Source organism: Microsporum canis, genomic scaffold, assembly GCF_000151145.1.
Source record: "Microsporum canis CBS 113480 supercont1.6 genomic scaffold, whole genome shotgun sequence".
Lineage (NCBI taxonomy): Eukaryota > Fungi > Ascomycota > Eurotiomycetes > Onygenales > Arthrodermataceae > Microsporum > Microsporum canis.
In genome coordinates this window covers 261,652-287,141 of record NW_003299164.1, presented here as the reverse complement: position 1 = coordinate 287,141, position 25,490 = coordinate 261,652, and the positions used below count along the sequence as shown (strand labels likewise).

Below are 25,490 nucleotides of genomic sequence, written 5' to 3'. Positions count from 1 at the left end.
AAGGGCACCCCTTGACAGGTTTATTCGATAATCAGTCTTCTTGTCTGAAAGATCACCCATGGCTGCCGACTACTACAGAGACCACCCGTACCACAGGGGTTCGTCAAGACACCACGATAGCCCTCGCGCGGGGCAAGTTCCGTACGGTGAGGCCACTCGCCACGGCTATGCTCCCGACTACTATCCACCAGAGGGCGAAAGCCGCCGATACAGGCGATCTCATTCAGCTGGAGGGGACAGACATCGTGAAAGAGATAGATATGATGATGAATACGACTCATCCCGAGATGGAGAGCCACGTCGCCGCAAGCATCGCCGTACGTTACTGCATTTTACCCGCCGAGTTGACTGCCGCTTGGTAGGATGTATTAGCTAATCTACAATATAGATAAACGTTCATCGCGCCATGCACACTCACTATCAGTACCATCTAGGTCTCCTAGTCCCCTTCGCCCACGGAAATCGATTGGTGAACAGGCTCTAGAAGCTCTTGGTTTCACTGGAGCGGCCGATGAGGCTCGCAAACATGGCGACCGTGGCCAACGTCGCCGTTACGAATATGATGACGACTACAGGGACCGAAGGGATTCTGATCGCCATCGTTACGACTATGATGACCGCCGTCGAGACTCACGTCATGGTAAACATCGCCACAGAAGCACCTCATCCGACTCCCGTCTACGTACCACTAAAGACGATCCAAATAAGAGTCTACAAAATACTATTACTGCTGCCTTAACAGCAGGAGTTCTGGAAGCATACCGTGTCCGTAATGAACCGGGCGACTGGACTGGAGAAAAAGGGAAGAGGGTCCTAGCTGCCGTCGCCAGTGCTGGCGGTACTGAAAAGATCCTTGACCACGGAGGCTCTGGAAAATCTAGCAAGAAACATATATTGGAGTCTACTTTGGCCGGTCTTGCTACAGGCCATCTAGCGGGCAATTCGGACTCAAAACGCCGTTCGCACTCGGAGAGCCGTGGAAAAGTAAGCACTGGAGCTACTGCGGCACTACTTGCTGCTGCAGGGAAAAAAGCATACGAGCACTATCAATCCAGCAAATCTCGCGATTCTGGAAAGTATGATTACTCTAGTGAAGATGATAGGCCTAGCAGGCCTGGGCGGCCGAATAAGAAGCGAAGCAAGAGCGTGTCAGACTACGTTGCCCAAGGGATTGCTACTCTTGGATTAAACGGTGACCGGGATCGAGACAGTGGTCGTGATAGCGGCTATAAGCGTGAGCATCGGCGGCACCGAAGTCGATATACTAGCCCGTCCGATGACGGGTACGATTATTCCGATAGGCCTCGTCGTTCCAGAACACATCACGACAGGTACTAGAATTTCTACGATGCTACCAAACCGTCTTTTTTATTTCATTCTTTTCGGTTATGACTGTTACGTATGATCTTATACCTCTTTTTTCTAGTACCCTTTCTTTTGATCCCCCTAGTTTTTTTCAGTATTGTCCCAGTCAAATTGCACTATAAGACGTTAAGTGATCAACGTGTTGGTTCGTATTTTATGACTATCATGCCCTTGATGCTCTAAACCTTATACACTTTATAGTAGATATGAAATCAAAGACCAAAAGTATAGCTACATAGTAGCATATGGTAGTACTCTTTTACTAGTAGTAGGTCGGCGAGTGAACAAATCTTTTGACTATAGTCACCACAGACGACCTTGTATCACTTATTGCTAAAATAAAATGTCAACTATATACTTTACGGAGGCTAAAGCTTGGATGGACTTGCTTGAACGTAATGGATTATCTAGGAGAGGTAGTTGGAGTGTCTTTTAACACAAATACATCGCAACCTAGCCAGGGAGAATCACAGTTGCCCACAGTAGAGTTCCAAGAGTAAAACTTCTTTAGGATAAAGGTTTTATATTTTTACTAACAGGAGTGATTATATAAGGGGGGGTAGCTGTCAACGTTTTCGAAGTCGTCAATGACGAGTTGTTATCAATGGGCTGGGCTCAGTGTCTTCCCAGAGAAAAACGGTAGTCATCGCAAGTAACAAGAGTATTGCTGGTAGCCTCAGAGAGGGGACGCATAGGTGGAGCGTCGCTGAAGCAGCACTGCTTACACACTACGCAATAACGCCCAAGATAGATTGAGTATTGACTATGATTGCATTGGAAGGGTGGTGAGGAGGGCCGTCTTGTTAGCTCCGGGTAACAATCACAAGGCCTACACCCTAGACGTATCAGGGTGGAATCCATCAACAATATTGTACTTTTATACTAAACACAAGCTTGTAACTAACCTATAAGCCTTTTTTCTAATGGCATTTGGGCAATTGGATCCAAAAGGCTGACGTCATAAGCGCTCTGCGGCCCGGCCCGCGCAGCTATGGCCGCTAAGTGGTCTGAACACTACTATGTAGTTAATCTCAGCCACTCAATAGTTGATAACTTTGTGGGACTTAAGCGGAATATAAATTGTATACCGGATACTCTGTAGGTTACCATGATGACATAGTATAGATAATAAGAGTGGGGTTACATACAATATTTATATGCTTTAGGCGCACATATCCAAAGTATAGAGTACTTCACTACTAGAATGATCATTATCATTGTGAAACATCCTTTTAGGGATCTGATTCCCTCCGCAACCCTATGCTCCCCTTAGTTACTTTGGCGGGAAGGGTTGTGCGATGAGCTGTCACTCCCTATTAGATATCCTATCAGCATCAATATACTTATTAAAACGTTGGCAGTGAGCTAGAACCTGTTATGGAAATGGCACAAGTCGGTTGATATATATATCCACTCTTTTAGGCTATACTACGGCGTGGCCTTCTAGTAAGTATGTTTTGTTGTGTATGCCTATAGCACAATAAATCCAGCTATTCTACCTGTGCTGTTAGTGGTGTACATGTCTGCTGTAATACAGGAGAACGCGGAATATGCCGGCGATAAGTCTCCACAGCGGCCTTTATTTGGGAGCCATAGACGTATTGAATGGTGAGATTTGAAAATTCTTCGGCCAGATAGTTATAGGCATATGTAGGCTCTATTGGCTAGACATTAGGCGGATTTCGCACAGCTATCACAGGGGGAAAACATTAAGTGTAAGTATTGTGGAGTGGGAATATGAAGGAAATTCCAAGGCCGCCGCAGATACTATTTCGAACCCAATAGCCATGATGCACCTTCGCCTTGGGTTCCCTTGATGTGGTTGCTTACTTCTCCTCCTGCCATTATCACTCTTTTAAACAAGTCTTTTCATTACCGTAAGGGTGAACCTGCTTAGCGCCATGCTATGAGGCTGGCTACCCTCATTGACGATACGAGGCTCGAATTATGTGATGTTTGATGCGAATTTTTTCTAGCCGTAACACTTCGTAGACGAGTATTCCTATGGCTCTTTTTGGGGTATACTCCAGATATTCACTAAATCGTGGCCCCAAAGGGTAAATGTCTCTGCTAGAATATCAATATCCGACTACGTAGTACAGGAAGTGAAGGAATAGTATTCAGTTGAATTGTAACTCTAGGTTGGCCAACTACTTACTAATAGTCATGTGGTTAGCAGTTAACCTTGGAAGTTGTAACTTCACGTCATTATCCGCTAGCTAACCACAACCCCATCTAACAATTTTTGCAACTACATCATCAAGTACTTTTCCATGCCTAAGACAGCTGAGAATTAGTTTTTTATTTTCTAATATAAGTAAGTTTCCAATGATTTACGGATGGTAACATACCTATCATGCTAACCAGTTAAAGATCTCATCAAAACATTCTTTTTAGGAAACCATTGATACTACAAATAGCCATCTTCTGAACTATAACTGCTATAATGCAGCCCTTTCAGCGGCAAGGAGCTAGATTGAGCAGAGTTGTTCGGCTATCCAGCCTTCCGCATTATCGTGGGCTGGATGGAAACGGGAAGGCTGTCGCACCAATACCACAACAACGCCAATTATGTTCATCTCATGGCAGTATATATGCTCAGCCCTCGGGTTACAGCTCGAAGAATTGGCTGGGCTACCCGAACAGCTGGCACTTACAGCCTACAAACTCGTCCCCCTTGACTGTTCGGGTTCAAGGGTGTCAGCCGACCATTCCGAGTAACAACAGGGGTTATTCCACCAATGAATCAACCAAAAAGACCACAGTTGACAATTACATTCAAGAAATAGAGGACTTGTAAGTGACTTGCTGAATAAACTAGAAGTTGATCCTTTGCTAACGATTCGCAGATATGCAATTGCAAAAGACGAGGTATGAGTACAACTGTCCAGCAATATTTATTAATCACTGGGCGGACAATAAAAATAGACTTTATTCAACTTTTCCATAGACATATTTGATGAGATGACTCTAATAGCAATGTTGAAAATAGCTCGAAATAGCGGCAGAATCTACTGCTGAGGCGACAATATATGCTGCCTCAGACCGTATATCTATGCGCGAAGCCTTTGATGATCTTAAGCATACATATGGTGCTTATGCTGATAACAACCCACCTCCTCAGGATATTGAACCAAAGGATGGAGCGAATGGTGTTGATGTTGCAGAAGAACGCTCTACCGCTTATGACTCCACGGATATTCCTGATGATATCAGGGCTGAAATTAAGCGGAGGGTTGGTCACAGAATAAGGGAGATTGAAAATGCGGTGAATAGCTTAGAGGAGAGTGCTAGGCACGAGTGACCATAAATATGCCGTCTTCTCAAGCCGTAAATTCGAGAGGAAGGATAGTTTGGAGAAACGGACTGGGAAATATTATTGACCTCGGGCCTGTTCATGAACTGTTCACAGTTAATATATAACCAAGGCCAAAAAAACATAGGGTACTGCAAAGATTGCTAGTATGAACACGCTTGATTAGCTCTGTTAAAAGACTATTTGCATCGCTATGTAAATCAACTGCGCAGAACAACAATATGATTATTCTATCCTGGAAATCAAGTCATACGGCATGATGTCGTCAAGAGTATATGCGTTCCCGTTTGAAATCGATAGCTAAGAAATTCGTAAAAATGCAACCATCGTATCTTACAGACCGGTTCCATGTAAAGAACCCCCTATAACGCCCTCGTATCGCATGATTCATCCTTGCTATTGGATCCGTGCTGTGGATCAATAGGATAAAGCATAAGACGTTCTCATGGGACCATCGTGCGATGGTCCCTCAGTATAGAATTTGATTTGAGCTCATGGAAGGAAAGTGCGAAAATAATCCGTACAGATGCAGGAGAGGGTAATCATCGTAAGAATTCTATGCAGGAGTGGTTATAAGACGGGTATGTTAGGAGTGACTGTGGTGGCTATCCGTTGTAACGAAAAAAGATCGTCTTTGTGAGCGGTTTTCGCATGTCTTTTTAACTGGTCTGAGAAAGCGGGTTAGTAAAAGGGTCATGGATGGACGGATAGGAATAGCTGATTGTGGTAAATACCTGGCCGTGTGAAACTTTTGGAGCACCCGGGGAAAGGGCATTTATGTCGTCGCTCGCCATGTGCTGTGAAGATGAGTTGTTAAAACGAGGAACTCCTTCATCTGCGTTGGCATTACTTACTTAATTTATGACTCGACATATTAGAGGACTATTATTAAATAAAAAAGTTAGTAATCTGCAGTACCAAGACGAGAGTATAGGGTAGAGCTCACATCGCCAGTTTCGAAATTGCAACCAGGGTGCTTGCATTTGAAAGGCTTCTCTCCAGTATGGATTCTCCTGTGGGTTTCTAATCCTTGTTAGCATTATCTTGCTCCCCGGATATATCCTTGTTGGCATGGTAAAGAGCAGGGGTGACTTACTAAGTTCACTGCTGTCAGTAAAAGCTTTCCCGCATATCTTGCATTTATAAGGTTTATCTCCTCGATGACTTCGTTCATGTCTTTCTAAGGTCGCTTGTCGTGCAAATGATTTCCCACATATCGAACACTGGAAGTTTTTATCTGTAAAATGATGTTAGGCGGCGGCGAAGTAAAAACATAAATGATACAGGGCAATCATACAGTTACTATGTGTAAGATAATGGCCCTGGAGCTTTGATTTTTGCGAAAAGGGCTCATGTGGTCGGTGGCAACCTTCCCAGCAGCAATAATAGCCACCCCCTTTTGCCCCTTCGGTCTGGTTGGCGTGTTCTTGTACAAGGTGTTCTTGAAGAGATTTGGCATCAGGGAATGTGATGCCGCATATAAGTCCTGAATCGCCATTTGGAAGCCATTTGCATATATGCAACTCGTCACTGACGTAGCCAACGGACTGTATGCTAACTTCTCGGCTTGTCAGGCAAGTCAGGGGGCTTGAATCCAGGCTTAAATTTGGGGTAGAACGTGTGGAAATGGTGGAGGTGTTAGTGATAGCATCAGGTATGAAGCTTGCACTGCTAGCTTGTGAGTGAAGCGATTGATCTGCCTGGTCTTGCTGTATTGTCCCAGCAGACCACTGAACAATATCGAAAGACTTATCAATATTTGTTCTTGGCGTGAAGTGATTGAGGTAACAATTTTGGGTATTATTTTGACTATTTAGGTTATTGTTGCACTCAGCTGTCGCGTTGGTAATCGGCCATATACTCGCTGCATGAGTCGAGCATGGCGGACCGACGACAGGACGGGAGTGTTTCGTATAGCAGCAATAAGGATCGATGCTTCCGTTACCCATCTCTTTGGAGACAGGATTTAAATCTAATGAGTTTAAGGGTCCAACGGAGTGAAAATGTAAATGCGGGCGGAACTTATCACTGTCCATATTGCAGTCTTGTAGAGACGCCTCGTTAACAGCGACGTTGGTGGTAGTAGCAGCGGCGTTTTGCAAGTCCAGGCACCCCCAGCTAAGCGGTACTCCCTGGCTAAAGAAATGATTCTGCTCGATGCATCTGAGAGACTGTTCGCTTTCGTTAACGCAATTTATATCGAAGCAGGCGGTTGACTGTTCATTGCAATTCATGTCGTTGCACGGTGGTTCGGAGCAGGCGGTTGATTTATCACAGTCCACAAATCCGTCACATATGGTGGCACAACCGGGAGAGCACTTATCATCGTCGCAGCATTCTGTGCCCGTACCACATATATCGAGTGGTTGGTGAGAAAAATCGCCCTGGTTCCAGCAACTCGAATCAACACAACCAGGCGCCAGTGTCGTGTTGCCGTCTGCGTCTAGATTTGGCCAATAACACTCCCAGCAGAATGTGCGGTCATCAAACTGGTCGGCCATCTTATATATATATATGTGTGTGTGTGTGTGTGGGTGTAGAGAAGATCTTGATTAAAAAGGGACCAAAAGCACGCAGTACCAAAGTACTGTTCAAAATTCGCAGCACGCCAAACTAGTTCCTGTCCAAGACTGTGGCTAGTTGATGGGGAAATAATTGGAGTCCATCCAGGAGCGAAATGACTGATCGGCCAGTGTCTTGCAGATATATTGGGCGTTGAAGCGAGAAGAAGCAATTTGGTCGTTGGAAATATGGAAGAAAAGGCGCTTCTTTCCCTGTTTTTTTAGCCGCGGGCCAGAATTTCGCAGAGAAATCGATTTTACCGCATTTGGGGACCTTGGGAGCCGCGCGCTTTCGTCATATGACCCCGCGGCTTAGTAAGCTGACTCAGCAAGACGACAGCTGAAAAAGATCGAGAGAGCAAACGGCGAAAAGGAGAAGACGAAGAAACCGCCGACGGGAACATGCCGGAATAAAGGAGAAGAAGAACGGGCCAAGGAAGAGGGAAACCCACTCGAACAGACCTAACCATACCTGGATACTTGACGGTTTTTTTTTTTTAAGAGGGTGGATATTACTATGCTACTTGTCCAGGTGATGCATATTCGAAGTCATCCAGTGTCTTACGAAACAAGGACTTTTCGACATAAAGCTGCTATATTGACACATATACTATAGCGTTGCTCGGCTATATTACCGCGATGGGGAACGTTTGCTCCAAGTCATCGAATCCAACGGACCCCTTTGCGCAACCTGGCAGAGTCCTAGGTTCCCAGCCAGCGCCGGCTGATACTACCACACCACTCATACGGAATAACGAGCCCTCCAAGTCCCACACAACAGGTGGAAGGGCGTTAGGTGGTGGCGGTAATGCAGGTGGAAGCAGTGACGCCCGAAGTGCAGCTGCTAGGGCAGCCGAGGTATGCGGTTTCTCCCCTATACACTCTCTATATACCGGTTATACCCCCCCTGGCTGGTCCTTTTGGTCATCTGCGCACACGCCACTAATACTGGATTTCCCGTAGGAACGAGCGGCCAAACATTCGGCAGCTGCCGGAAAGGGTAAACTGAGCTCCCAACTTGCTGCCCAAAAGGCAAAATCTAGAAATGAGACGTTAGAGGATGTAAGCCGAGCTGAACGGGAAGCGAGGGACGTCCAGAACGCCGATGAAACTCGGAAGTGGAATTGAACTCTGCTTGTTTGATGAGCAGAGCCGTTTTCCTAGCCTTTTGGTCGATTGATCGACCCATTACGCCACTGTATTGTTTATTGCGGTCTTTTTTCCCCCCTTCAATTTGTGGTAGCTGCTTTATTGAGCGGATGCTTGTACTAGCGTAGATTTATACTAGAGATTCCCTACAGAGTTTATTTTGTCGTATGAAGAATTTATGAGCGAATTATAGTCACTGGTGGCTAGATCTGGAAACCAACCTCCTCTGTAGCAACCGCGGTTCAGCACGCAAAATGCACGGTATTAATAAAGGTTAATGATAGTTAAATACATTTATATGGCTATGCTATTAGAGATAGTGGTATGCAATTGGAAGATAAGTGGAAAAAATACTAGTTTATACAACATTGTAGCGACCAGATGGGGCCCTGGCATCGCTATCCGCTGCCGCAATAGTCCCTTCTTTCAATAGTCGCATAAGTTCTCGCATAGCGTTGGTAACCACCAGCTCCGTATCACCTTCAACAAGGATATACAGCTTTGGATTCTCACCTGGCTGAGGCTCCTTTCCGGCTGGGTAGAAACTGCCCTTCGTCGTGATTGATGTCCCGGTTGCTTCTAGAATCTTAGCAACGTTGGTCCGGTTGGTAACGGCCCACCGAGCTTTTTCTATAACATAGTTAGTAGCTGCACACACAATGCATAAGGCAAGAGAAACTTACGAGGGAAGTCATTGATCTCAAGAGTAGCATGGAAAGCTCCCGCATCAGGACCCTTATTATCAATCGGAACGCCAGATCTCATCACACCAGCTTTGTTCAAACGGGCATGGATGTCTGCAACAGCAGAACCCACTTTATCAAGTGTATTTTTGCCCGTAGCTGAATTTGGCTCTTTCTGTGTCCTATGAACCGTGATCTTCCCGTCCAGATCCACGCCTCCGGGTGTACCAAATGTGGGAGTTGCAGTGGAAGATTGGACCGCAGATGCAACTCTGCTAAACAGGTCAGTCTCTTTTTCTTTCTTCTCTTCTTCCTTGTCTTCATCTTCACCCTCTTCTCCAGTTTTATAAGTTTTTCGTTCTCGGTTTCGCGTAGCATCACGCTCCTGGTCAAGTCTCTCTAATCCCTTACCTCCAAATCCAGATCCGCTTGCTTTCTCCTTCCCTTCTTTGACTTTATCTAGAAAGGCTGTTACCATTTTCTGTATGGGTTCAGGGACTGGTTGCCCACTTTGTTTAAGAGCCTTTGAAATGTCCACAGAGTATCGCTCTTGATCTTCTGTTAGGAATGTGACTGCTGTTCCAGTGTTTCCCGCTCGTCCGGTGCGGCCTGCTCGATGAACATAGTCTTCAAGATGGTTGGGTGCATCATAATTGACGACCAGCTTAAGTTGCTTCACATCAAGACCTCGTGCCGCTACCGATGTAGCTATGAGTATCGGGAATATACCTGCCTTAAAGTCATCTATTGTCGAATCTCGATCAATCTGATCCTTTCCGCCGTGTATCGACATGCATGGATAACCTTTGCGCATCAGATCACGGAGCAAGCGGTCTGCCGCTTCTTGTCGATCGACAAAAACAAGCGTACGGGCATCTTCATTCTCATCATCTGAATAGAGGTTTCCCAGTAGTTCGAGGAGGCGAACGAATTTGGCGTCATCATTACGAACCTCAACGATCTGGGTAATCTCTGGTGCGACAACGCTTCTCCCTCCAACTATAATTTCAACAGGTTTAGACAGGGTCTTCCGGGCGAGCGCTTCCATATTTCGAGGGAAGGTTGCGGAGAATAGGACAGTCTGACGATTGGGTCGGATGTTCCCAAGGATTTTCATCACTTGTGGCTCGAACCCCATATCAAACATGCGATCAGCTTCATCAAGAACCACATACGTAACTCTCCGCAAGTTAGTGACTCTTCCAGAGTTTGCAGTAAGTAAGTCAATCATTCTGCCGGGAGTGCAAACTATTATCTCCGCACCACGCTTTAATTCGGCAATTTGGTCTTTAATCGGCGCACCTCCGTATGCACAAACGGCTCGAAGGTTCAATGCTTTCAAAAAAGGCCTGCATTCTCTGTGGATTTGGGTGGCGAGTTCTCGGGTCGGAGTCATGATAAGGCTGATAGGGCCCTCCATATTCTCCAATGGTCGTTGATCTCTGATATGTCGGAACATGGGTAAAAGAAAAGCGATAGTCTTTCCGGAGCCGGTTTTCGCAACTCCTATTACATCCCTGCCAGACATAATTGCTGGTACGGCTTGTGATTGAATCGAAGTAGGTCCTTCATAGCCTAGCTTGCGGATGACATCCAGGGTTTGGACTCCGAGACCACACTGTGACCATTTCTGAACTGGAGTTGGGACATCAACACCTCGGACCTTTATCCCATCAAGCTCTAAACGAATATTCGCAACCTCTGCCTCACTGAGACCAGCAAGGTCAACGGGTTCTGTGTAAAAAGCTTTTCGAAATGGCTCGTAATTCATTTTTGAATGGTTGATGGACGGAATCTCCTTTTTACGTTTCGATTTGCTAGCCAACGCAAGGAAGTCCTCCGCTTCCGGCTCGATAGGGTCCATATTGATGTCATTTTCGTCTCCAAATATGGCCTCAGGCTGCTGGTGCTTTAGGTTAGAAGATTTAATGCCCTTCTGTTTCGGTGTCGAGGTGTTCTGTTTTAAGTCGGACATGAAGGCATCGAGCGGATCAATTTCTTCTTCTGCCTCATTTTCGGCATTCACATGGTCAGTCATGACTACGTCATTTGTAGACTCCATGGCTTGCGGTTCGTTTTGGTTCTCTTCAGCAGTCACTTCGGGCTGTAGGCGGCTCTGCTCACGCTTTTCTGCAGCAGCTCTTGCAGCAGCAGCATTCTCCTCTTCTGTACCCCCATCTTGCATAAGCGTATCATCATCATCATCATCATCGTCATCACCATCTTGCGGGGAGCCGTTGGTTAATTCCTCTAGGGATGAGTCGGGTAGTTTTAAAAGTTTCTTCCCCTTGGACTCTTCGTCACCAAAATTCAAGGTCCTCTTCACACTTAGTTTGTTTGAATCACTGGGGGCTTTAGACCCTAGGCCAAAACCACTGAGATTGCCTGAAGTTTTAAGGGGGACGGTAGCTATAATGGAATGTTAGTATTGGATCTCCCCATCATAGATATCGGGGGTAGGGACTATGCTTACAGGGCGAAGAGCTGGTACCGGCTGAAGGTTTGTTAGCTACGGTATCTGCTGGTAAAAGAGTAGAGGCTTCAGACACTTTAGTACTACCAGAAGAAACCACAGGCTTCTTGAGCTGTTCAGGTTTTCTAGCAGATGGTACTATTTCTTTGGCTGCTCCGCTTGGGTCGAGACCGGTAGCTGGAGGTACCGACTTGCTTACAGGTGTGCTCACAACACGCGTCAAAGCGACCTTTTTGTCTATTTCATCAAGAATTCCTCTTGCTCCACCTGCGGCAAGCTCCGTCTGTTTTCGTTCACGCTCGGCGGCCTGTTTCTGTTTCCATGCCTCCAGCTTTGCAAGTCTTTCAGCCTTCTTCTGTTCATCAGATTGGGCAGGGATCGCACCGGAGGTCTGCTTTGAGATCTAGGATATGTAAGCATGATCTCCCACAGCTAACGATGATAATCACTGGGTATATATATCACTTACCTCTCGAGATTTTCCGCTAGACTCTCTCGCATCTCGATCTCTACTACCATCCCGCCGAGAAGCACGCCTAGAGTCAGCGGAGCCGTCCCTTCGCCTGCCACCCCGATCACGAGAGTCATCTCGTCTTCCACGGTAGGTCCTGTCACGGCTCCTGCTTCGATATCGGTAGTCACGGCTGTCATCCCGTGAGCGAGAACGGTATCTGGGCCGCGAACGGCTTCTTCTGGGTCGATATGACGTATTGTCGCGAGAATCCCGAGCATTGATGGAGCGATCTCGATGGCGGTACAGGTCTCTATCACGGTCTCGGCCTCTATCACGATGGCGTCGCTAGAATGCGGAGATGGCAACCATTAGATATTGTTTATTTGACATAGCATCCGAAGGGAGACAGGAGAAGCTTACCTCAGGGCTGCGAGACCTCCGATACCCCTTCACTTCATGGCGTCTGACTTTGTCGTAATTTTCATCGCTTCTGCGGCTTCGTTTCGACGAAGAATACGTGCTGCCTACAGGTGATGGTGAGCGAGTATCCCTGGCCATGGTCAACTGGCCGAAATCTAACTTTTCTTTCTTTCTTTCTTTCTTCTCTTCTGGTATAGCCAATGTCAAAGTACAAACTGGCGACTTTAGGGACAGCGCGTCAGATGAATACCAACTGTCAAACAGGGTGATACCATGGCCGTCAAAACGACCTCGACGCTGCGTAAAGCTGGCGGTTGATAAAAGTTGACGTTGAAAGTTGCGAGTTTGTTAATCGATAAAAAAAAGAAAAAAAGTTGATAAGCCCAGATTGATTATGTAATAACCCAAACTGGGCTTAGCGTCTTCCGGGGCCAAAACAAACCGATTTTCTTGATATCAAAATAGAAGAAGAAGACCAACATTTTGCTTCTGTCGCGCAGAAGAGTGACAAGACTGACCTCCCTGCCCCGTTTGTGATCGCAACTGTACTCTCGAGCTGTCACTATGGCGTTCAAACTTACACAATGCGGACGAGTTGCGTATCGACGCTTCAACAGTCGCGTGCTTTATGCACCAAACTCCGGACTGCGTCCTGATACCATCGCCAGTTCGTACGCAGTGAAGCCCAATATCGAAGCTCTCTTCCGGTCGTTATCCCTGAGCAACTCATATGCTACCGCTGCCACGCCAAAAACTAAGACCAAGAAGGAAACCTCTAAGAAACCTACTCCACCGCCCAAACGTGGCCGTCCACCAAAGAGTGAAAAGGAGAAGAAGGCTGAAAAGAAGGCAAAGGAGGCAAAGATTCAGGCAAAGGAAGACTTGAAGAGCCTCAAGCAAGCTGCCCTAACGCCTCCCAAACCCCTACCAACAACAAAATTTGCCATCTTTTCTACTGGAAAGGGGCCTCTTTTGGAGTCGTTGAAGGAGTATAAAAACATATCCGGGTTCCAGGTTGAGGTTTGTATCTTCGTTTGATAAATAACTGCCCTTAGATAAAGCTGTACTCACGCTGTTCTAGGAGCTCGAGCAAACTGCTGAAAAGAATGCTTCGACCAACCGCCATAACCTCGAACAATGGATTGAATCTTACTCCCCTCTCGAGATCAAGAATGCCAATCAGGCCCGTCGCAAGCTTCGACGCATCTTACCAACCAAAGCTAGATCCTATAGCGCAATTCAAGATGAGCGACAGGTCAAAGGACCCCGCAGTGCGTACCTACTCTACTCCATGGATAAACAGCAGAGCACAGAGTTCAGCCACTTGCCTACTAAGGAACGTATGGCGGAAATTGCTCGTAGCTGGAAGAATGCAAGCCAGAGCGAGAAGGAGGTAAAGTAGCATTGACGCTCTATAATGTTCTGAACAACACTAATATCACATTTAGAAATACAAGACATTCCAGGCGGAAGATCGAACGAGGTATATCAACGAGTATAAGTCGACGTACGGAGAAGAACCGAAGATATCTGAATCAAGTGAAGCTGAAGACCATTAAACGCTGTCTTTTACCTGCCATCCCAAGGCTTACAATATCGCACCCCCACTTTACCCTCTGTATCAATGCTCCGGTAGTCTTTTTTCGATATCTCAATAGCTCATTCTTACCCTTTGTTATCTTGTCTGTTCACTGTTACGGTTGGTTGTTCTTGTTCAATGTATTCTACTCAGACTCGGCAATGGTATACGGAGGCTCGTTGGTGCGTTTTATTCCTCTTCCCTTTCCTCTCCAGAAGAACATTCTCCAAACCTAGTTATCGCTCATAAGCTCCGAGATCTAGACGAACCCTTGGGTCAGAGATTGAGTCCCAGGGATTCATATCCTGTTACATTTAAAGTAGCTAATTACACACATTTAATTATGTAGAGGGTAATAATTCATTGCATAGTAACTAGTTCAAGGGTCATCTAACATCCTGCTCATGGTCATTATATAAATTGATCCATGATAACGTGAGTAGCTAGAATACAAAGTCATTATTCAAAGTGGCATAAATCATCAAACGGGCATCAACGAGGAGACGGTAAGGGGAGGAGTAAAATAGCTAGGTAGGTGGTATAAAACATTGCACTGGGGTATATCGAAAGGAAAACGCAGGGATATAGGAGAGACATTAAACCATCAAAAAGAAGCCATTAGATACCGAGAAACCAAAACCTCCAGAAAGAAACCCCCAGCCATTAAGGTGCCAGTCGAGTATATCATCCAAACCCAAAGGCACTGATAGTACCACATGATAAAATCAGAGAAATAAGGCGTCAGAGCAAAGGCATCAGAGTGAAAGAAAAGGGAAAACATAATAGATTCAAGATGGCAAAAATGAGCATTTAGAAGCCGCTGGTAAGTTTCTTAAACCAGCTGGTCCTCTTTGGATTCATACCTCCGTAGCGGTTATCCATATCACCACTGCTTTCATTGCTTCGGACTGGATCACGACCCTCTCGACGAGACTCACGTCTTCGAGGCCGTCTATCAACATCCACATCCATCGCATCAACAGCACGGGATTTCCTGCGTGAGCGACGATGGATTGCCCTTCGTGCCTCTTCATCCGACGACAAAGAGGCGTTTTGAGGTTCACGCGCCGGATTAGGCATGTCTACGACCGTCGCAACAATGGGAGGCGCTTCAGGAGGATCGGATATTTGAGACTTCACCCAAGAAGAGGTTTTATCCTTGCCCCCATTTACCATAACCGGGTATGGGACGGCATGATCATGACGAGATGATTTCTCGCGTCGAGGTCGATGGTTGTCGGGAGAGGACTTACGGCGTCTGGGCTTCCCGCCTTCATCGTCGGTACGATGAGAGCGATGACGACGGCCTTCAGTAGGTGAAAGAGGGTCCTTTGGTGGTCTCTCTGAACGTGAGCGACGGTCCGCTTTCTTGTCGCGCTTAGATTCATGAAGGACATCCTCCATTTCTCTAGCGTGTCGCTTGTATCGACGACCTTCACGTTCAATTTCACGAGCCTTCTCGTCTCTCTCTTCACGCAACCTCGCTCTCTCGGCCTTGCGTTTCGCCCTTCGTGCCTCAGCCTCTTCAGTGGGGCTGTTGTTGCCAGTTCTCATGGCATCAGTGGTGAAACCTTCGCCATCTGTGTCGGGTCTTACAGATCTCTTTCGGCGTTTAGAATCATCCTTTTCTCTGTCCGTGTCCCTTCTTGAGGATTCATGACGAGAGCGAGACTTGGGGCGCTCCCGAACCTCTGGAGCTCGAGGGGCAGGCTTTCGAAGGGACAAGAATCCGAATAGCCCTTCAGGCCGTTTTGGCGATGTGTTAGCGCGACGTAATGGTGCGGGTTCTCTAGGAGAGGGATGGTTGATTCCAAAGTCGTCTCTACCCATCGGCATTTCAGGTCCTGGAGGAGATAAAGCTGGATCACTATTGTGTTTCTTAGACTGTTGCGTCGAAAGAGTTAGTTTGGGAACAGTTTTCGGGGAGCCTTAGCATATGGATGACTGACCTCTTTCCTTGACTTGCGCCTATGTTCTTGGTCTCTTAAGGATCTACCAGGAGGCGAGACCAAACCATCGTCTGGGCTCAACATGTCGATGTCATCATCAAGTGCATATGGATCGCGGGGACCTTTAGGGAGGCGAATATTAGCATCCTAACGTTGAGAGTAATCTACTTTTGGTCTGTATATATACCTGATCGCTTTTTGTGGCTTGAGCTGCGCTTCACGCGCTTGGACGACTCCACGCCCATCGTCTTAGCAGCCTTCTCTGGAATATCCGGACTTTCACGAGGGGTTAAGAGGCCAGAGTCGTCAATCTCTATAGAGTGTCGTCTCGAGGTGGGTTTCGATGCAGAAGCCCGCTTCGTGCTCTTGGACCTAGTAGGCGGTGGGCCAGAAAGCATAAATGGGAAACTCATACCACGGCTGTGCTTGGAAGGTCGAGACGGGCGCCTATCCTTATCTGAGCCCGATGATTTCTCCACCTCTGCACCCAAACTTGAGACCTTCTCTCTTTTGGTAGCTGAGGATTTGGATCTGCTCAGCCCAGATGGCCTTTCTTTATCCTTTTTAATAACGGGTGGCTCACCAGTATCCTTGGACTTGGGCTCCTTTTTAGATGATTTCTTTGGAGCAGGCCCTGATGCTCCAGCAGCCCCCCAAAGAGCCCAGGACGCGGCTCCGGCAGTCCGATCAATCCTGGCTCGTTCCTTCTTGGCACCCTTTTTTGGTGTGGAGGCCGGCATGGTATCAGCCCCATCGCCGTCTGCTTTGGCCGTTGATGGACGCTGTAACGAGGCGGCGTCTGGTTCCGAAGGAAGCTCTCTCACCTCGACCACTTCTGGCTCGGGAGGGGGCGGTGGCGGTGCCTCTACGGCTTCTTCTTCTTCTTCCGCCATCTTGATTGGCTCTGGAGCCTCTGGCTCGTCGATATCAGCCAGGTCGTCGAATGCACCTGGGAAGCTTCCAGGTACAGAGTCACGTGGAGTTGGCTCTTTAGCTGCCACTGGAGGCTCGACAACGTCGAGAACCTCTCCTTTGTCTGCCTTGGATTTTGATTTCGACTTGGTTTTGGAGGTTGACTTGGTCTTGGAAGCAGCAGCGTCTTTCTTCGAAGGTTTTGCGGGCTTGGTTGACAGGTCCTCTACCGGCTCTAATACCTCTGGCTCAGGAACTGGCTCGGCGGGCGCGGGAGGTTCAGGTTTGGGCTTTTCCTTGGACTTTGACGACTCCTTGGCCTTTGTATCCTCTTTTTCTGTTTTTCTGCTCTGCTCCAGCTGCTTGATGCGCTCTGCGACGGACGCCTTGCCTGGTGCTTTGGGCGCAGACGTCGTCGCCGCAGCCGAAGTTGGTTGCTTGGTCGCTTTGTCAGCTGTAGGCGCGCTAGCCGCATCAAGCCAACCTTCGTCCTCCTTTTCTTCCTCCTTTGCTACATCAACCTTCTTCTTTTTGGCCTCCTTTTTGGCGTCTTTCTCCTTTTTGGAATCCTTCTTCGAGGATTTGGCGCTGGCCTTGTCTGCCTTACTAGTCGGTTTACTAGCGGGTTTGGGCTCTTCTTCGTCAACCAGATCTAGCAGGTCGTCTGCTCCATCTACTGCTTTCCCACCCGAAGCCAGCCCAAAGCTGCTCCAGTATCCTTTGGCAGCATTTGAAGCTGACACGTCCTCGATCGGAGTCTCAAGGATGGGATTTTCGGATACGTCAACGACCTCCAGTCCCTTGCCCTTGGTTTTACTTAACTTGCTCTCCTCAACATGAGATGCCTTTGATGTTGACGTAGTCGTTCGCGAAAGGGAACCCTTCTTCATCGAGCTCGGCCAGGGTGCAGTAATATCGTCCCACGTATTGGTGATGTCATCACCTCCATGTTCAGGCGGGAATTCCGGGGGTGTAGGCGCAGGCGGCGGCAGTTCGCTGGCGCCCTTTTTGCCCTTCTTCTTGCTGTTGGTGATCGTTCCCCAGATGTCCCAGGTACCCTCGTCCGCCACCTTGGGGACGGGGACCAGCTCTCCTGAGCCAACGCCCTCGTCCTGAGGGAGCACATCGATGACCTCTTCAGTAGCCTTTTTACCCTTCTTGCCTTTAGCTGCTTTATCGGTTTCTTCTATCGTCTCAGTAGCAGCTTTACTTGACTTTGATTTCTTCTCCTTTGTAGGCTTTGAGGAACCCCAAAGACTCCATGATGAAGGTTGAGCTGGCTCTGGCTCTGGCTCTGGCTCTGGCTCTGGCTCTGGCTCTGGTTCTGGTTCTAGTACTGGCTCTGGTTCTGGCTCCGGCTCTGGCTCTGGGTCAGCGTTCGGTACAACTTCTATAGTTGACTTTTGACCCTTCTTCTTCTTTTTCTTTGTGTCAGTAGCTGGTTGGTCGATAATGTCGTCCAGTGCGAATGGGTCCTTCTCTAGTGCCTTACTAGCTATATTTTCCTCGGCGGCACTTCCTTTCCTCCCCTTCTTTGACTTGGCTGTCGTGCCACCGGTACCCCAGCCAAAACCCACGTCAGTCGCTTCGACCGGCTCAACGACCGGTGCAAGTTCTGGCTCCGGGTTAGGAAGAACCGCAGCAGCACCGTTCTTTTTCTTATCCTTCTTCTTACTGGTTGTTACTCGGGTACCCCAACTATCAAAGCCATCAACAGGCGGGGAAGCCAGCAAGTCGGGCTCCTCCTTGGTGTCTTCGAAGAAGTCAACTTTGGGCAGTTCCTCAGCTGCTGGCACCTCCGGTGCTGGGTCAGCTGCTGCTGCGGCTTTCTTCTTTTTCTCCTTCTTTGATAACTTCGTTTCTTTCACGGGCTTCTTCTCTTCCTCTTTCGGGACAGTATCTTCAACAACCTCATCGACAAATTCAGGTATTTCGAACGGATCATCCGTTTTACTAGACTTCTTCTTGCCCAGGCCGAACCAACTGACTTCATCAGCTCCACCGGTAGCCTCTAGAGCAGGATCATCGCCAAAATCAAACGCCCCTGGTGTCACCGTGTCAGCTGTAGTTTTGCCCTTTTTCTTCTTGTTTTTCGAAGACGTAAGCCCCATCCATGTTGAATCGTCAACCTTGGGCCCGTCATCAAGCAGGTCGGCGCCTTCATTTGTATTAGTCAAGCTGTGATTAAAGATCAGTTCAGTAGATAAACACCCAACATACCTGCACTCTTCAACTCCTTGTCCTGATCAAATTCATTGCACCAAGAATCATCATTATCAAAGAGATCCTTGGGCTTCTCAGGCTCAACAGGCGCAGGCTCCAGTTCATTCTTCTTTTTCTTCTTATCCTTCTTTGTAGTGAACCCCCAGAAAGTCTCTGCTGGTTGTTCTTCCTTAATTTCCTCCACTGGTTCAACAATAGGCTCAGGCTCTGGTTCTGGAGGTGGCGGCGGAGGGGGAGGCGGATCAGTAGCAGCACTCTTCTTTTTCTTCTTTTTGTTGGAATTAGGAAGGCCGAATCCCCATCCTGTAGGTTCAATCGGCCCCTCTTCCTCAACGGGCTCTGGTTCAACCACAGCAGGCTTAGGCTCAGGCTCAGGAATTACCGGCGCTGTTACCACCTCGTTTTTCTTCTTCTTATCCCTTTTAGTCGAAGATGGAATGGCCAGTGAGTCCCAGAAGCCGCCCCCCACTTGTTTTTCTTCCAGAGGAGCTTCTACGACCGGTTCAGGCTCGGGTTTAACCCCTGTGACCGTCTCTGCTGCTGCGGCGCTCTTTTTCTTTTTCTTCTTTTCCTTGCTAGACAGGGCCGGGACATTAGCCCAAGATTCATCTACTACCTCTACAGGCTTTTCTTCCTTTGGCAGTTCAGATTGAGGCTCCGGTACTAGGCCATCCACAATATCATCTTTCTTCTTTTTCTTGCCTTTCTTGGATGTTGTGGTAGCACCGCCAAAATCTTCCCGATTCTCCCCCGGCTTTTCCTCAACTGGTGATTCTTCCTTTACAGGTTCCAGGGCAGGTTCAGGCTCGGGCTCGGGCTCGGGCTCAGGCTCAACTGCTCCAGCTTTCTTCTTTTTCTTCTTCTTATCTTTCTTTGTAGGCGCCGGGGTTTCTTCTGCCGGTTGCTCTTCAACGGGAGGCTCGGGAGCAGGTTCAGGTTCGGCTGCCTCGTCATTTTTGCCCAAATCAGCGAAGAAATCGACACCGTCGTTGCTTGGTTCATCAATAGCCCCCCAGGCGGATGTTGTCTTCTTCTTGTTCTTCTTTGACGTAGAGCCAGAAAACTCATTCCAATCTTCGGTCTCGGGCACTTTCTCCTCAGTTTCAGCTGGAGTCGAACCAAACCCGATCGAGTCCTTCTTCTTCTTTTTGCCCTTCCCAGCTGTAGCACTCGGCCAGGGGTCTTCGGGCTCCTTTGCAGCTGTAGTATTGGCAGGCTTGTCGTCGATGCCAGCCGAACCGAAACTGAAATCGAGCCCGCTGGTATTCTGCTTGTTCTTACCAGTGCCACCCCATGGATTCAAACTATCGTTTTTCCCATCACCACTGGCCCCGAGATCAAGTTTGCCGCCGGTAGCCCAGTCAGTCCCCCAGACACCAAAACCGAATCCCGTAGACGCCTTTGTATCATCTCCGCCAAAGGACATGTTAATATGCGGCGTTGCACCGCCGTCGTCCAAACTGACGTCCTGAAACGTAGTGGGTGGTGGATCAGCCGGGGAAAGCTCAGTCGCCCCCTGTAGAATATATAGTTAGTAGGGTATAGCTATTATATATGTATTGGATAATTCCAGCAACCCACCTTGTTCTTTTTCTTTTTCTTCTTCGATGTGGTTGCACCTGGAAAGCCCCAATCTTCGGGGTTAGTATCGTCCGCCCAAGAAATATCAGCACCAGCCTTTGCCTTATTCTCTTCCTCCAGCCGTTTCTTTTCCTCTTCTTCTAATCTCTTCTTCTCCTCTTCTTCCTCCAGCCTCTTCTTCTCTTCTTCCTCTAGTCGTTTCTTCTCCTCCTCCTCTTCCCGTTTCTTCTTCTCCTCTTCCTCATCATCTTTCTTGCCTTTCTTCTTCTTCTTTTTCTTTCCGCTGGACTGATCCCCGTCGCCTTCGCCTCCTCCTTTGTCTTCATTCCCTCCAGGATCATCACCGCCACCAGAACCGCCAGCGCCGCCGGGATCTCCTCCTCCTTCGCCACCATTGGCACCATCTCCTTGATTCTCCTCCTTGCCAGCACCAGATCCTTCCTTTGAGTTTTCATCCGCCCAAGAATCATTTGCTGGGGTCGGCTTTTTTGCAGCTGCTTTCTTCTTCTTTGCAGTAGTTCTGAATCTAGAAGTGTCTTTGAGATCGACTGATATATTCATGAGCGGGTCTTCGAATAACGAGGATGTTTTCTTGGTTGGCCGCTGCTGCCTGGCTGGAGCAGGACCGGTCTCTGTGTCAACTTTCGTCCGAGCATATTCAGGTCCAGCGTAGTCTGGCGGAAGGTCAAGGATTGCATCGTCGTAAGACGGTGGTGGAGTGAGCTCCGGCGTCAAGAAGGCTGCTTCGATTATGGCTCTGAGCTCTTCTATGCAACTAGACGTTCCCGTATGTTTACAATTACGAGTTAAGGAAGATACCTCCACCTATCAGACAGATATGAGCATCAATTAACATGTAGCAAAAGAAAGGCAAGGCAAGAAAAGAAGATGAAACGTTCATTCGCGACACGCGCAGTAAAGCCATTAAGCCACAAAGGATAGAGTAAGGATTCAAGTAAGGGAACGAAAGGGAGTAAAATCGAATCAAAAGAATAGTGCGTACTTTCGGCGAGGTGTACCGTGCCATATTCCCATCTGTCCAAGATGGCCAGGAAACCCGTCCCACGGTCAAATGATGATGCTGCCCTGTACCTGACAAGTTTGAAGCCATCTTCCCGCCATCAGCCAAAGGAGTATCGCCCACACAGCCCAACCGGTTCCAGGTGTCGTGCACCTCCACATCCGCGCAGGCCATGGTGCTCAATCGAAGCCTTTCCAGAAACCGAGTACTGGGGAGATGGAGAGACGGTCATGAGTCGCACAGAGTAAGCGTCGAGGTGGTTGACGATGGTGACGTTGGTCAAGGGCAAGGGGTTGACGATAAGCTTATCGATATAAACCGCCAAACAAAACCCTATCCTATCGCACAGAAAACGATAGCGATCAACCGTTCGAAAAATGGTAAAACTGGAACCCAGGCGTCTAAACCGGACGTCTAGAAAGGTCAAAGTTCAACTTTTTTTTAATCCTCTCCCGAAAAGATAAAAAAAAACACGCAGCCTCACGACTCGATGTCCCTGGTGGTACAAACTGTACGGATAAGAAAAAACTAGGAAAAGAGCCGGTTAGAAAGGAATTGAGCGAGCAAACCAACACCTCCTCCCACCGAGAAGATCCAGAGAGATGTATACTCGTCTCTCCTCTTTCGATGCTGGCCGGGGAAGTTCGATAAATAAGTAAGATGAGCAAAGGCCCAAAAAAACTGGTTAACCTAAAAAAAAAAAAAAAAAGATAAATGCGCGGGACTCAGCCGGCCTCTAGTGTCGAATCACAGAAGGCGACGCAGCTTTCAGTTAGGGCTGCAGCATCCAAGGCGTCGAGCAATGGCGAGAGGCGGGAAAAAGAGTTGCCAGCACAAAGAGAATGCGAGGCACAGGATAGAGAGAACCTGCGATTGGTATTAGCAATAGCGAATCATGGATATGGCGGGGGGTTTACCTGCAGTTCAACCTCTTGGAAGTTAAGACAGGGCGCGCAACAACAACAAAGTGCGCAGGAGCCGACAAGACTCGATGTATTATTCTTACTATTGTTCCTCTAGCTCAGTCGAGTCACATTATTGTCTTATTTGTTTTTTGTTCGTCCTGTTCGTTCTGTTCGTTGTAGATTGTTTTTTTTGGCTGTTTTCTTGTTGTTTTATTTGTAAATAAAAAAAAGAACGTTTCGGGATCCCAGGTTATCACGTGACACACCGCTCATTTGAAGAGGCAGGGAAAAAACCCAGCAAGGAAGAAGTTGATGGAGAAGAAGAAGATGGATGCTGCATGTATGATGTATGTAGGTATGGATGTATGAAAGGGTCGGGTTGGGCATGCGTACAGGAGAACGATGCATCTGTGAAACAGCCGGGAAGAGATTCAGATCCGCCCCGGTCACCAGCGGCCAGCACATGATGCATAGTAAGGGGAGGGTCCGCCAGACGGAAAACCTTGACCGGATGCACTTCGTATCGCGGAGACTACGAGTATATACAAGGACGGGGATAGAAGGGTATGGTCGGTAGTTGATGCGTCGATTCCGCTCATTGCCAATTACATATGTAGTCGGGAGGAGAAGAAGGAGAGAAGAAGAAAAAGATGACTCTTATAAGGGAGGAAATGTACCAGATCCAACCACCGGACGCCTGTCATGATTCAACCAGATAATAAGGGGTTCCCTTAATAAAAAAGAAGAAGGAATATATCATATCATAGGAGAGAAAGATAAGAGAAGAAGGAAAAAAGAGAGAGAGAATCAGGACTGAGAGTCGTTGGGGAGAAGGTTGCCTCGGACACCAAACATCTTGCCCGTGGTGGCTGCCACAAAGCCATCGATCTGTCTCGAGTATTGCTCCGCCTGGCAGGTGTTCAGCATACTCTCCAGTCTGCTTGGTTCCTGGGGAAGCTTGAACAGTCGCTGCCACTCGTCCTCGGCCAGCAGAGGCTGCTTCAACTGTGCCCGGCTAACGTTCTCGGCCTTGCGTTTCGCCTGCCAGGCAGCGATCTTTGTCTGTTCACGGGCCAGGGCGCGCTGGTAGTACTGGAAGTTGTTGTTCTCGGTATGGTGCGTTTCTATGCTCTCGAGCAGCAGGTCACAGTTCTTTTCGAGGAAGGGGTCGATATTGAGAGACAGGTTGTCGAAGTTGGGAGTGTGCATTGGCGGGTTGGCCAGGGGGCTGGACAGCAGCGCCGAGAGGGACGGTGGCAGGTCGAGTTCGTCGGTGGGTGCGGAAGAGGGGATCTGGTGCAGGTAGGTGGTGAGAAGGTGTGAGTTGTGGATCTTCACCGGTAGCTCGACGAAGATGTCGTTGTGTCTGAGGTTGGATTTCTGGAGGCTATACGGTTGTTAGAGCCTAAAATAAAATGCATAAGAAATGTCTTGATAAACGTACTTGTCGGCGGTGAACTTGTTTTCCTTGAAGGCTGTCATGAACTGTGGGGACAGCCTGAAGGCCCGCAGACTGAGAGGTCCCTGAGAACTGCGGCTGACGTCGTGAACAAGCGTGATGGCGGTCTCGTTCATCTCCTTTTGGTAAAAGTACTGGTTCTCAATGACGTTCAGGTTCAAAAAGTTGCCCATGTTCGCACTCGTGTAGTACCCCACATTGTTGGCGTCGATGTTGACTTCTCTCAGCATCCGGATCATCTCAGCCTGGTATGCCACATTCGACTTGGCCCTGGGAGCGGCGGCAGCCGTGTTCGAGGGCGATATATCCAGATGCGAGTCTGGCGGGAGGTCGACTATCGGGAAGGGGAACGAATTGGTGACTTCCAAGTTTCCCTTGACATCCATTCCAACCAAGGACCCTGTGGCGGTCGTTGGGAATGTCTGGGTGCAATGCTTGATTATCTTCATGACAACCTGCGCAGCAACACATCAGTACCACTGATACCAACCCATAGCCATGTATATCATATATCATTGCATACCAGCGCGTCCACCTGGACCGTCTTCAGCGGGACATCTTTTCTATTTGATTCAACCAGTCAGCCCCTGCTCTAACCAGAATAAAACCGGAGAAAAGAAAATGTACATACTCTGCCATGATTACGGATACAGTTCACGAAGAATATGCTGTTTAAATGGTCTTCTAGGCGGTCAAATTGGTATCTCAAGCTCTTCCTCCTCGTCTCTTCGTCATCTTTTTGTGTGAAGCAAAAAAAAAAAAAAAAAGCGAACCAAAATAAGTCGCTAAACTGAAAATAGACTAGCAGGATCTTGCTTAGATAAGCGTGACTTTTTTTCTTGCTGTAAAAAGTCTTAATTCTTAATTCTATTCAGTAAATACAGTAAATATTGTACAATGGAGAGATCTGCTAAATGTAATATATATATCTCTATATTTTAATAGATATAATAAATAAATATATATAATAAGTTTATAAACAAAGCTACTGTGATGGGGAACGCGGTGCGCCGGTCGGGTCAACTATTGATCCGCAGTCGGTGCGGAAATACATTCTTCCGCCATGACCTCGGTCCATCCACGGATCCAACTTACATACTATGTACATAGCAGTAGATACAAGAAACCACGAATACATTTCGAACGTTACGCTGAGCATTGAGCAGTGACCGCGCGAGCTCTGATATATCATGTCTGTGTAGCTAGTGAGGACACGTTATCGAGCTGCCCTACGTCATTCTGTTGACATGCAGATTGATATGATTGGTGTTGATGGATGTTGATACCTGCTTTACCACTCTTCAGCCCCAGACACCAATATCAGGAAGACTGCATGCCAACACAATTATTAGGTTGACCCTCGTGTAGTTGTCACTTTCTCTGTGAAACGCTAGCAAGGAGTAAAGCTGGCTCAACCACAATACCACGAAAGCCTCAACG

At 47.8% G+C, this 25,490-nt stretch overlaps 9 protein-coding genes across 9 annotated transcripts; 5 read left to right on the top strand and 4 right to left on the bottom strand.

Moving 5' to 3' along the window:
* Positions 1-58: 58 nt before the first annotated feature.
* On the top strand, positions 59-1,548 carry MCYG_06237 (conserved hypothetical protein; the record flags this gene model as incomplete). Its single annotated transcript, XM_002844227.1, has 3 exons — positions 59-317; positions 389-1,283; positions 1,461-1,548. The coding sequence occupies 3 exons, from the start codon at positions 59-61 to the stop codon at positions 1,546-1,548; spliced, it is 1,242 nt and encodes a 413-aa protein (XP_002844273.1).
* Positions 1,549-3,811: 2,263 nt separating this feature from the next.
* MCYG_06236 (3-oxoacyl-(acyl-carrier-protein) reductase) lies at positions 3,812-4,669 on the top strand (the record flags this gene model as incomplete). Its single annotated transcript, XM_002844226.1, has 3 exons — positions 3,812-4,161; positions 4,215-4,236; positions 4,358-4,669. 3 exons carry the CDS (start codon positions 3,812-3,814, stop codon positions 4,667-4,669), a joined length of 684 nt encoding a protein of 227 aa, XP_002844272.1.
* Positions 4,670-5,340: 671 nt separating this feature from the next.
* On the bottom strand, positions 5,341-7,182 carry MCYG_06235 (zinc-responsiveness transcriptional activator; the record flags this gene model as incomplete). The annotated part of the gene is made up of 6 exons (XM_002844225.1): positions 5,341-5,349; positions 5,387-5,478; positions 5,536-5,563; positions 5,628-5,704; positions 5,778-5,918; positions 5,979-7,182. The coding sequence occupies 6 exons, from the start codon at positions 7,180-7,182 to the stop codon at positions 5,341-5,343; spliced, it is 1,551 nt and encodes a 516-aa protein (XP_002844271.1).
* Positions 7,183-7,881: 699 nt separating this feature from the next.
* MCYG_06234 (conserved hypothetical protein) lies at positions 7,882-8,370 on the top strand (the record flags this gene model as incomplete). Its single annotated transcript, XM_002844224.1, has 2 exons — positions 7,882-8,100; positions 8,206-8,370. The coding sequence occupies 2 exons, from the start codon at positions 7,882-7,884 to the stop codon at positions 8,368-8,370; spliced, it is 384 nt and encodes a 127-aa protein (XP_002844270.1).
* A 379-nt stretch (positions 8,371-8,749) lies between these two features.
* MCYG_06233 (pre-mRNA-processing ATP-dependent RNA helicase prp5) lies at positions 8,750-12,559 on the bottom strand (the record flags this gene model as incomplete). Its single annotated transcript, XM_002844223.1, has 5 exons — positions 8,750-9,021; positions 9,075-11,483; positions 11,548-11,950; positions 12,017-12,346; positions 12,422-12,559. The coding sequence occupies 5 exons, from the start codon at positions 12,557-12,559 to the stop codon at positions 8,750-8,752; spliced, it is 3,552 nt and encodes a 1,183-aa protein (XP_002844269.1).
* Positions 12,560-12,985: 426 nt separating this feature from the next.
* On the top strand, positions 12,986-13,980 carry MCYG_06232 (HMG box protein; the record flags this gene model as incomplete). Its single annotated transcript, XM_002844222.1, has 3 exons — positions 12,986-13,441; positions 13,503-13,814; positions 13,870-13,980. 3 exons carry the CDS (start codon positions 12,986-12,988, stop codon positions 13,978-13,980), a joined length of 879 nt encoding a protein of 292 aa, XP_002844268.1.
* Positions 13,981-14,810: 830 nt separating this feature from the next.
* Positions 14,811-21,226, bottom strand: MCYG_06231 (neurofilament heavy polypeptide; the record flags this gene model as incomplete). The annotated part of the gene is made up of 5 exons (XM_002844221.1): positions 14,811-15,884; positions 15,950-16,071; positions 16,137-19,019; positions 19,082-20,600; positions 20,666-21,226. The coding sequence occupies 5 exons, from the start codon at positions 21,224-21,226 to the stop codon at positions 14,811-14,813; spliced, it is 6,159 nt and encodes a 2,052-aa protein (XP_002844267.1).
* A 483-nt stretch (positions 21,227-21,709) lies between these two features.
* On the top strand, positions 21,710-22,104 carry MCYG_06230 (uncharacterized protein; the record flags this gene model as incomplete). The annotated part of the gene is made up of 2 exons (XM_002844220.1): positions 21,710-21,913; positions 21,943-22,104. The coding sequence occupies 2 exons, from the start codon at positions 21,710-21,712 to the stop codon at positions 22,102-22,104; spliced, it is 366 nt and encodes a 121-aa protein (XP_002844266.1).
* A 1,294-nt stretch (positions 22,105-23,398) lies between these two features.
* Positions 23,399-24,689, bottom strand: MCYG_06229 (eukaryotic translation initiation factor 3 subunit 3; the record flags this gene model as incomplete). The annotated part of the gene is made up of 4 exons (XM_002844219.1): positions 23,399-23,978; positions 24,036-24,505; positions 24,574-24,613; positions 24,682-24,689. 4 exons carry the CDS (start codon positions 24,687-24,689, stop codon positions 23,399-23,401), a joined length of 1,098 nt encoding a protein of 365 aa, XP_002844265.1.
* Positions 24,690-25,490: the final 801 nt, after the last annotated feature.